Source organism: Arachis hypogaea, chromosome 2 (assembly GCF_003086295.3).
Source record: "Arachis hypogaea cultivar Tifrunner chromosome 2, arahy.Tifrunner.gnm2.J5K5, whole genome shotgun sequence".
Classification (NCBI taxonomy): domain Eukaryota; kingdom Viridiplantae; phylum Streptophyta; class Magnoliopsida; order Fabales; family Fabaceae; genus Arachis; species Arachis hypogaea.
In genome coordinates, this window is record NC_092037.1 from 62,560,980 (window position 1) to 62,572,700 (window position 11,721).

Genomic DNA, 11,721 nt, shown 5'->3' on the forward strand with positions numbered 1-11,721 from the left:
CGTTATTTGTTGTATTAGAATGGGGGTGTTAATAATATTGCTTGGTTTGATATAATATTGCGTGTTTTTGCCAACAAAAAACACTTATACTTTTAATTTATTTTTGTTTGATATTGTTAGTAATATTTTGGAGTATACAAAATTAAATTTTAAAGTATAAATACTATCCAAACATATATTAAATTAAAAAATAAAAATTCATACAATGTTAAAAATGAATATACAAAATTAGACAGACACATTCAAAATCCAATCCTGTCCATTTGTTCAAGTACCCAAATCGAATTGGATAATTACTTCTCATGATTGAATAAAGATGTATTGAATATCTGTGAGTATGGATTGTGTTATCATTCCTAATTCGAACTTTAACCTTTACCTAACTGAGTCCTGGTATCAACCCAAAGATTTCAAAGCTTAATCCCAAAAACTTTTTAAATGTTAGCTAAAAAACGAATAATTCATTACGCATACACACATAAAATTTGCTACCTCATTAAAGACATTGAGCGTCGAAATTCTCCTATGCTGGTGTCACCCACCGTTGGATCAGCCACATTTAACCGCCACACCTTCCTGGATTCTTCTATTTCGGTCACCTTCAACATATTCGTCTAGATAATTCTTAAGAAAATAAGTAGTGTTTGTTTTTTAGAGATTGAAATTGGGTCAAAGACTTAATATTATATTTGATAGTTAAAAATTGAAACTAAAATTTTTAGAGAAAAGTTGTAAACTGTCTCTGTTTTTTATAATTATTTTAAAAGATAATGAAATTCTCAACAAAAAATATCATTTTTTATTTTTGATCTTTATTTCTACGAGATTGATTAGTCCTGTTAATATTTTATTTATGTATTAACGGAATAAATCTACATGAAATGTTAAACTGTTGATTTATCAATTAAAAACCAATTAGGATTGATAAATTTTTTTATTGGGAGTTTTATTATCTTTTAAGAAAAATTATCAAAGTTGTTTATTTTTTTAATTATTTTTTAAATAAATTAGCTAAATTTATTATATAAAACTAAAAAATATTAGTGATTTTTAAATTGTTTTTACTTATAAAAATTAAATGGAAGATATATTAGTGATTAATGTGTCAATTAAATATGTTCTAAAGAGAGATCATTGACAGATGGATTACCCAGTCTCACGAAATTAAATATCAAGTACTAGAAATGATATTTTTTATCGGGGCCTCATAGTCCTTTGAAGAAATTATCATGGGCTGAGATGGAAATTCACTCAAATTTTAATCTCGGATACAAAATTTCAGTTTCTTTAGTACCGGCAGACAGTAAAAACATAAAGGACTAAAATTTCTAAGAACGGAGACTAGATAGAACTTCAACATTTTCTTTAATAACTACAGATTTTTTAATAAATATTCTTATTTCATCTTCATATTTATGTTGAATTAAATAGGATACTAAGATATAGCTCAATCCTATATATTTTACACCAAACACAATATAAAAACTTAATTTAATCTCAGTCTTCCAATTTCTGTCTCAACCTCAATTTCCATTCTAAATACAATTTTAGTGTTTGACACCAATGTTCTATATAAATCAAAAGAAAAAATAAAATTAAATATCACAAATGATAAATTTATTCATTAGATTTTTATATATGTATTTATAATATAAAAAGTATATATATAGTCAGTCAATCAATCAATCAATCAATAATAATAATAATAATAATAATAATAATAATAATAATAATAAAAAAAAAAAATTATTCTACAAAAAATTTAAAGTTAAAATTATTTGATATTTTTGTATTTAATGTAATAAAAAATATCCTATTTTAAAAATCATATTTGTATTAAAAGAAAATATTTTAATTTGTATTTTAAAACATCATTATTCACCTTACTTGTTTCTAACAAAAAGAATGTATTAATATGTTAGTGTCATCGTCCACATGCATAAAGTTAAGTTAATAATAATAAAGGTTGACATAAAGTAAAAATAAAATGGATAGCGGACTGTTATGTCAGATAGAGAAAAACGTTGAGAATTGATCTGTGTATTAATTTTCTTTGGAGATTAAAATGTCAATTTTTAAAATCTTTGAAGACTGATTTGAGTAATTACTCTACCGAAAAATAAAGAATAATGCTACCTATTCAAATCTTTTTGGCAACCTAATTCAACCAAGTTGGCCAAACTATAATAAAATCACTCTCAAAATGAAACGCGTATCACGCGCTCCAGTGCTCCATTAGCGCATAATTCAAAGAGTTTGAACTACGTGTACAAGCTTTTCTACACTTTATGTAACACACAAATTTTTGTTGAAAAGTACACAAATTTCAAAGCATAGCAAACAAATTTTTTAAGTATAGCACATGAAAATTAGAATATAACACAAACTTATCGATATAACACACAAATTTTTTTACATAATACACAAATTTTTTAATCATAATACACAAATTTTTGAAGCACAATATACAAATTTTGCTCCATCAAAATTTATGTGTATATTCTTTTATTGAGTATTACACCATACCACATCACATGTGTAAATCAAATAAAGTGAAATAACACACACCCCTTCATTTTCGTAGCACACAAGTAATTGAAGCAGCTTGATAGCTCATACTAATTTGACAGATATCATTAAATAAATTCTGGTTTATCATAACACGCAAATATTTAAGTACAGCACACATTTTTGTTTAGCATAGCATACATCATACAATAACATTAATTTTTTAAACAACTCAATCAAAAAAATTAAGATCATCATAAATAACCAAAATCAAGAAAAAAAAACAAAAATACATACAATAGCATATAAATATCGAATATAGAAAAACAACACAAGTAATCAAAACTTATAGCCTGGTAATTCGCACAAATTTGTAAAAAATTATTAAACAAATTCTAGTTTATTACAGCACACAAATATTTAAGCATAACATACATTTTTGTTCAACAAAGCACACAAGTTCACACATATAGCACACAAATATTGATTATAAAAAAACAATATAAAAGGTATTCATACTTTTTAAATTTCACTCAGTAAAAAAGATACATCTAATTCACAAAGAAAAAGAAATTAAACAACAACAATAACAAAAAGACAAGACGAAGAAGCAGAAGAAGAAGAAGAACAACAACAAGACGTTAAAGAAGGAGGAGGAGGAGGAGGAGCGTGACTGAAATTTAAATTTTAATAACTTGGTTAACTTGGTTAATGAATGAAACTCCACTAGGGAGATAATGGAGAATTTTGATAATTTGTACAATAGGCTGATTATTTAGCCCAACAAAAATAAATAGTGAAGATCACACTACAGATTATCATAAATTCAAAAATTCTCATTCAGTTATTTCACATCAAATTTTAAATCCCCCAATTTCAAATTTCAAATTTTAACAATGTGACCCCCTACAGCCCCAGTGCCATGACCTCCTCTAGCAGCCCCAACAACACCATGAATCCCTTACCCCCAATTAAAATAACTTGATTACATATAAAACTGATCACCTCCCAAAATGTTTAGTTTTTATGCTTCAACCAAATCTAATAAAATAATCATCCAAATGCTCATTAAAACAACTATTTGCATATCTACTACATTGAATATTTAGATTATTTTAATTGTACTTACATAAATAACAATCTGCATTAGGCATAAAAATAACCATCTATCGATTTACTATAATGAACATATGTATAAAAAAAAGACTTTCACTTTTTTATCTGATTGGTCTCTTGTGGGAGTTGTAAAGCACAATTGTCATTTGAAGGAATATAATCATCAAAGATTATTGACGATGGTGTAGCAAAATTTTCATCACCCATCGTGCTTGCGTGAGGAGAAGAGAGGGACTTCCTATTCTCAGATTTGCTACCACGGTGTGACAACGGGGTTCAGCGGTGAGATCCAGGGAGTGCAACGTTGAACGGTTGCCGGTTGCGCGGTGACCGGACATGGCCGTGGCGACGGGAAAGAAAGGAAGGGCAGAGGGATCCGATACGCCAACGGAGAGGGCTGGGGGCTGCACGGCCGGTGCGTAAGAAAGCTAGTGAATGACGCAACGTGCGCGAAGGTGGTGCTCGGACGTTCGCGGTGGGCAGGGTGGTGTCGGCTGGTGCTTTGGGCGGCGGATGGTGTTCCTAGCAGCGACGGCCTGGCGAGATGGGAAGAGAATAGGGGAGAAGAATGTCCGAAGCACTGATCTCACATATGGAGAGAGGGAGATACGTAATTGCTCCTGTTTGAAATCCTTATTTTTGTTTGAACTTAAAATGAAAAATTATTAAAAATTAATTAAATTAATTATTATCTGATTTTAATTTTTTTTATTTCTATTGTACACATTGCACACTAAATTCGTTATCTCTTTATATTTTTTCTAATAAAAACAATTGGCCACTTAGAATTTTTGAAAGTAATAAATTGGAGACTGATATATATATATATATATATATATATATATATGTATATATATATATATGTATCGGAGAGTAAAATTTAAGAATTGATTTGTATATTAATTTTTTTTGAAGACTAAAATATCTATATTTAAAATCTTTAGAGACTAATTAAAATAGGTACTCTTTGAAAAATAACTTAAATAAAAAAAGATATTTTGCTTTCAATTTCCCAGACATGCTCCTAATCTTGTAATCTTAGTTTATTATTGTGAAAACACTCAAAAGAGTGACTATTTTTTCTAGCCACTGGTATGATCATGGGGCGTGTATTTGATGTCTCCTTTAAATTTTGGCAAACCACGTTTTAAGGTTGGCTAAGGTTGAGGTTAAAAAATAAAATTAAAAATTATTTTATTTTATTTAATGTATTAAAATTTTGCATGCACACAGAAACTAGAAAAAACAAAGAGGAGGAAGAATAGAAACAAGAATATACTCATGAGGAATACACAATACCAAATAGGATTTTTCTGAAATTAAATTCATTAAATCAAATTCAATCAGCATTTTTGTGTTCTATGTTTTGGTTATTATGCCTGTCCCAGCCGTAGTTGCTATTATTCCTGTGGGAATATTATTCTTCACCACCGGTCTCATTGTTAATTTCATTCAGGTAACTCTTTTCTTTGATTCTTATTCCCCCTTAATTTTCTTTTCACAAAACAATAATAATAAAATTGTAAATTTTGATATTGTTTGATATATATATTTTTTTTCAATTTGTTATTGCTGGAAAAACAATAACGATGTAAAGGGAAAAAGAGACTTTTTTTGTGTGTGTGTTTCTTCTTTGGTACCAATAGATTAATCTAAATAATAGGGTTTTCAATTGGGAAGATCTTTTTGTTAATTATTCATCCACATTTCGTTGAGTTTAAAATAAAAGGGGAAAAATGTAACTATTCCATTTTTTTAATGTTGTTTGTGATAAAGGAGAAAACTAGACTGTTTATTTGATTTGATATTTTGTTGTCATATACACTTTTTCATTTTTAACGTATTCTTATGCCTGAAAATTTGGTATACTTTAATTGATTTTTAATTGTTGATAGAACAAATTATTATTATTATTATTATTTTAACTTAAGCTTATTAGTTTTGAAAATCTGAAAAAGAAACTGCTTGATTGTTTCTAGCCATTGCATAAATCATTGTGTAACGAAGAAAGTTAATAATAACTACTATTTTCAACTTTTCTTTTGATAAGAGAGAATCACTTTTGGTTTAATGCAACTGATTAAATTGTGAAGCAAGATATGTCTTGGATTACTTTAATTAATTAATTATATAGCCTCTTGATTTTGTTTATTTGGCCTCAGACAATATGTTATTGCCTTGTACGACCAATATCCAAGAGTTTGTACAGAAGAATCAGTAGGGTAGCACTAGAATTGTTGTGGCTAGAACTTGTATGGCTATTTGATTGGTGGGCAGGAGTTAAGGTATTAAATCAACTTCCCTCTCCTCCGTTATGGTTTTTTTTTTGTATTATTATTTGCTAGTTCAAAGTTTTCTTTTACATTTTGCCAGGAGTATTTTGATTGTATGAGGTAAAATTGGATTTTTAAATTTTTATTCAAATATGTTACTTCACTTTTGTAAGCTTATAAGAAGTTAAGAACATTTGAACTTGATAGTCAACTATACATTTTTCTAAGAATGAGAGTTAGTAAGATTAGATTTAGATATATTGTGCATCTGTGACTTACAACGAACATCTTTTTTTACAAAATGTGTGAGATTCTAGTCCTTTATGTTATGATGTAAAATTGGACCATATATTTTCATTAGAAATTGCTTACTTAAGATATAAAACTGGTCTTATGGTTTTTCCTTCTACTAAAAAGATGCTAAATAGAAATTATGAACATTAGGTTTGATTAAAACCGAGTATTTCATAGGTTGAGGATGTTGTAGCACATGTTTAATTTATTATGTAAAATATCCAATTGTGCCGGTTTCTTTACATGATTATAGTAACAATAACGGTCAGAAATAAAAATTATGATCATTTGTTTAATTACAGTAGCCTATTTCTATACTGTCAATGCCATTATGGATTTGAAATTGTTGCAAAAAATGTTGGGTTCCTATTAATGTAGGTATTTCAGAAAAAGACATTACATATTCTTTTGTCTATATATAAAAAATACTCTAATGTCATATACTACTACTATAGAATAGTGATCCATGTAGTTAGAGAAAGTGAAGATGAATTATTTTATTTTTCACTATTTTTATTATTTTGTAGTTACTTTTTTGTTTCACTTTAGACAGATTTTATTCTCCTTTATCCTACTTTGTCTAGTCAATAACAAAAGATTTGAAGGGGATAAAATAATTTGGTGAGAGACTAAATGTTTCTACTCTATTCTGCCAAATAATAGAGTACGGAGATTTTCATTGTTCTTTCTCTTTTTGATAGACTTGTTTTCACATATATGAAAATGTTGAGAGATTTTGCTTTATTATGTAATGTGACTTATCCTTGTTAAATAAAAACATTTTATGCTTAGTCTATTCTTGAAAGTGCTCCTTTTGTTGTTTGCTCCTTTTATTAGATAATTGTTTATGTTAGTTTTTATTCACTAAATCACCATAATACCTCTCTCTATTTTACTTTTCACATCCTTCAACAATGATAAAAATATGATGTTATCTTATATTGAACATCATGAATTTCGCTACAGTTTAAAATTTCCTATTTTGCATTTAGCATGATCAATTTTTTTATTTGGAACTTTCTTATTTCAGCTCCAAATATTCACAGATCAAGAAATCATAAACAAGATGGGTAAGTTTCTTGTACCATGCATTTGGTGCGTAATCCATTTCAACTTTTCTTCCTCGTTCTTCTTCTAGTGTGCATGGTTGAGTTTGTTTTAGAAAGTAAAAGAAGGTTGTTTTGAAGGGCCAAAATTTCCTCGAGTAAAATCTCATCCTCTGTTTTTGTCCTGATTTTCAAGGTAAAGAGCATGCACTTGTCATATGCAATCACAGAAGTGATATTGATTGGCTTGTTGGATGGATATTAGCTCAGGTATTTTTCTTATTTAGTATGACTTTTTTGGATTTTTCACATTTTCAATGCAAGCGTTGCAAGCACATTAACATGTTCACATGTTTAAGCATGACTTGCTTAGGACAAAAAGAGGCACATCTAAACCCAATTTTTACATTTGTGATACTTTATAGTAAAATATCATATCCTTTATATATTTTATGACTGATACATTTTATTTGTGCTTGAACCACTATTTATTATTGAACATACAACAGCGTTCGGGATGCCTTGGCAGTGCCCTTGCTGTGATGAAGAAGTCATCAAAGTTTCTTCCGGTATGATCCATTTAGACTTGTGACGTTGAAATAATAATTAAAAAAAATAGGCAAGCTACTATAAGGATTGATAATTCATGAAATGATCTATTTTTACCTGGTCAGGTATCTTTTTTGAGTTAATATTCGAATTGGTTTGTAAAGTTACACTTGCATCTCAATTTAGTCCCCAAATTTTAATTTACTCAATTTGGTCCCTAACTTGGTATCCGTGACTCACATTAGTCCCTGTGGCTAATTTCTTCATAAAACTATTAACGACGTATTGAGATAGATTGACGGATGCCACAGTAGACTTCCTAACGGCTATCTGATGTAGCAAATAAATTTTTTTACTTCAATTTGCTCTTTAAGAAGTCTTTAAAACCCTTATGTGAAATTAGGGTTAATGTTTTAAAGGTTTCGAGGGAGAAAAGTGAGGTAAAAGAAATTTCAATTACCATATTATATACCTATTAGGAAGTTTAGTGTGTCAGTTTTAAGTTCATCTCAGTACATCATTAATTGTTCTGTGATGAAAATGAGGTTAGGACCAATGTGAGCCATGAATGCTAAGTTGGGGGACTAAATTGAGTTAATTGAAACTTTGGAAACCAGATTGAATGGTGAATATAACTTTAGAGACCAATATGAGTACTAACTCTATATTTTTGTTATCATGCATGAACTACATTTGCATAATGTCTAGCTTGATGTGACATAATGTCAAATCCCTATATGACCAATTAGTTTTAGAGTTCAACCCTTCATTCCCTCACTCATCCATTTAAAATCAAATTTCAACACAATTTGAAAATGGTAACTCATGTATGAGAATGTGCATGTAGATATTACAGTCATCCATTTACCATTATTTAACGACTTAACCTTTTGTGAGATATAATTCATTGTAGCACATGATCAAACATTTTATGAATGTTTTTCTTGTTGTCAATTGTTAGCGTTTTAGAATAATATCATGTTATGATTTTCCTTATTTGTTACCATGGTTAATCTACCGGAAAATTAAATATATGAAGGTGATTGGTTGGTCAATGTGGTTTGCTGAATATCTTTTTCTAGAGAGAAGTTGGGCGAAAGATGAAAACACATTGAAGGTATGAATTACTTAAAACATATGCTTTATGCTCACAAAATTAGATATTCTTGTTTTCAATGTTTTCTTGTTGTCTTTTTATGAATGTTGAGCTTGTTATATTGTAATTCAGTCAGGCATACAACAACTTCAGGATTATCCTCTTCCTTTTTGGTTGGCTCTCTTTGTGGAAGGAACAAGATTTACACAGGCCAAACTTTTAGCTGCTCAGGAATATGCAACCACAACTGGATTGCCTGTTCCTAGAAACGTTTTGATTCCAAGAACTAAGGTGAAATCATTTGTTTTCCCTTTTTCTTTTGCATCTTGTATTTTTTTCTTTTTCTTTTCATGATTTTTTAGGGGTTATTTTGTTCTAGTATATCACCATTTTTTAAACTTTTTGCCAAAATGTCTCCCTCTTCAAATTATTTACCGAGGTTCCATCGTTTTGCCAAGTTGCACCTTGTATTTTTTTTCGCACGTTGACTGGTAGGCGCCTAAGCAAAACACGCATTCTATGAAGGAAGCGCCAATTAGGCATTTTTGTGCTGGAGGTGCTTCCTTTTTTTCTTCGGATGTTATATTATAACACATTCAATATTGTTTTACAGGGATTTGTTTCAGCAGTGAGCAATATGCGTTCTTTTGTTCCTGCCATTTATGATGTAACTCTAGCCATTCCTAAGAATTCACCTCCTCCGACATTGCTAAGAATCTTCAAGGGAGAACCTTCAGTGGTAAGCCTATCAAAATCAAGATTTAGAAACAACTGCACCATTGACTTGATCCCTTCTTTTTCTGGCTTTTACTCAAATGAAAAAGCTTCTCTCATCCAATTATAAGTTAGGGAACTAAATCCTGATACTTTGTTTGAATTGCCAATAACTCAATAATATCGTTTGTATCTAATGCCCTGCTCAATTAAAATCCTAGTCTTGTTACCTTTTTAGGTGCATGTTCATATTAAACGACATTTGATGAATGAATTACCCAAGGATGATGAAGGTGTTGCTCAATGGTGTCGAGATGTATTTGTGGCTAAGGTGGGTTCAATTTGATTTCTTATAATTTCTATGTATATTATAAAGATTTTGTTAAACATACTTTGAAAAAGTTCCTTGTATTTCATGATTTTCTTATTCAATTAGGAGTAAATAGTTTATTTTTTCTAAAGTTTGTGCATACACACCCTTTGCAAAAGTTGTTTGGTATATTATTTTGCTTTGTGTCTATAAATTTTCATTTTATGACTTTTTTAATTATTTTATATTCTTTTTCCCTTTCATTTTTTTCTCCATTGCGCACACCAGGATGCGTTGTTAGACAAACATAAATATGAAGATAAATTTAGTGACAAAGAATCTCATGATGCTGGTAAACCAATCAAGTCTCTATTGGTGAGATACTCTCTCAATATGTATGACTTTCGCATTTTTTTATCTTCTTTTTTTTGTATCTCATTGTATGAAGTAAAATAATTTTAGAGCAAAACTACAATGCATGTTGAAAAGTATAAGTTGGCAGATTTTTCTTCAAAATTCTCAAAAGCAAAAAACTCAATTCTGCCCTATAAGTGTCTGTTTGTGATCCAATTTATTTTTCAAGCTCTTCCTAATTTTTCTTTCCCCTCCATGACTTGTATGTTCTCTAACAATGTTCTAAAAATTGAACTGGTCATTAAATCGGTAGAATTAAAGATTTAAAGGTTTAAAAGTTCAACGAGGTACAACCAGAGTTGAATTGAATAAAATAAAATAATATATTTGTATAAAATATATATTTTTCAAAAAAAATTGATTTTTTTGTAGTTTATTATTTTAAATTGGTTAACTGCTAAAATAAGTCAGTTTGACCAAATAACTGGTTTTTTGATTATTTTTTGGTTCGTTGCCGATCGATTTTTGTCTGAACCAAACCGATCTGGTAACTAATTCTCAATTTATCTGGTTGATATGGCCGGTTAGGTCCGCTTCTCCGAACTATGTTTTCTAATGAGTTTTTTTTTTTATTTTTACTAATCAAGTTTAACTTTTGGTGTAGGTTGTTATATCATGGTATATTTTGCTTTTTGTGGGATTTGTGAAGTTCGTTCTCTTTTTTCCACTACTAATGTCATGGAAAGGTCTCACAATTTCAATAGCTGCTTTGGGAGTTGTTACTATCCTAATGCAAATTTTAATTCGTTTCTCACAATCTGAGCATTCAACACCAGCAAAAGTTGTCCCTATAAAAACAAATAGAGGAGAACAGTTACAAGCAGAGACTAGGGGTAACAAACAAGACTAGATGAAGTTACTTGTTTGCTAAATTAATTCATTACACTGGAATTCTTTTGAGTACCATTTTGGTGAACTTTATTTGCATTTTCGTGTATTTAGATTCTTCGTTCCTTTTTATCTTTTGTGCTACCAAAATCCACCTAGGGTATGTATTCAATTCTTCTTTGTTGTATGATGTATGCATATGGATTACTTATTTTATTATTAATCGGGTTAAATATGTACAAACAATAGAGTGGAGTAGATAAATTATACACTTTGTATCACCTTTTTAATATCAGGTAGTTGTACATTTTCAAATCTTAAATATTATTAATTTTTACTAACACTACATGAATAACCATTTCTTGAACAGCTATAGTTGTAAAGATCTTGAATTTATATTAGTTGCTCAAAGATATATCTATTAGCAATACTTGTCCAATTTGAGACCCAAAATTCAAAAGTAATTTTGTAACACGCCCTCACAAACTCCTAGTCTCGAAATCTTCTTCTCTGTGACTCCATCAGATATATACTCTCAATCCCTTCCTTTAAAAAAAAAAAATTACACAAATA

At 29.4% G+C, this 11,721-nt stretch overlaps 1 protein-coding gene across 1 annotated transcript; it reads left to right on the forward strand.

The window, feature by feature from the left end:
- The first annotated feature begins 4,694 nt into the window (after positions 1–4,694).
- LOC112745637 (1-acyl-sn-glycerol-3-phosphate acyltransferase 2) lies at positions 4,695–11,489 on the forward strand. The gene is made up of 11 exons (XM_025794882.3): positions 4,695–5,080; positions 5,787–5,909; positions 7,222–7,261; positions 7,434–7,507; positions 7,747–7,806; positions 8,826–8,903; positions 9,015–9,173; positions 9,496–9,621; positions 9,835–9,927; positions 10,195–10,281; positions 10,925–11,489. The coding sequence occupies exons 1-11, from the start codon at positions 5,000–5,002 to the stop codon at positions 11,168–11,170; spliced, it is 1,167 nt and encodes a 388-aa protein (XP_025650667.1). The 5' UTR covers positions 4,695–4,999; the 3' UTR covers positions 11,171–11,489.
- The last annotated feature ends 232 nt before the right edge of the window (positions 11,490–11,721 follow it).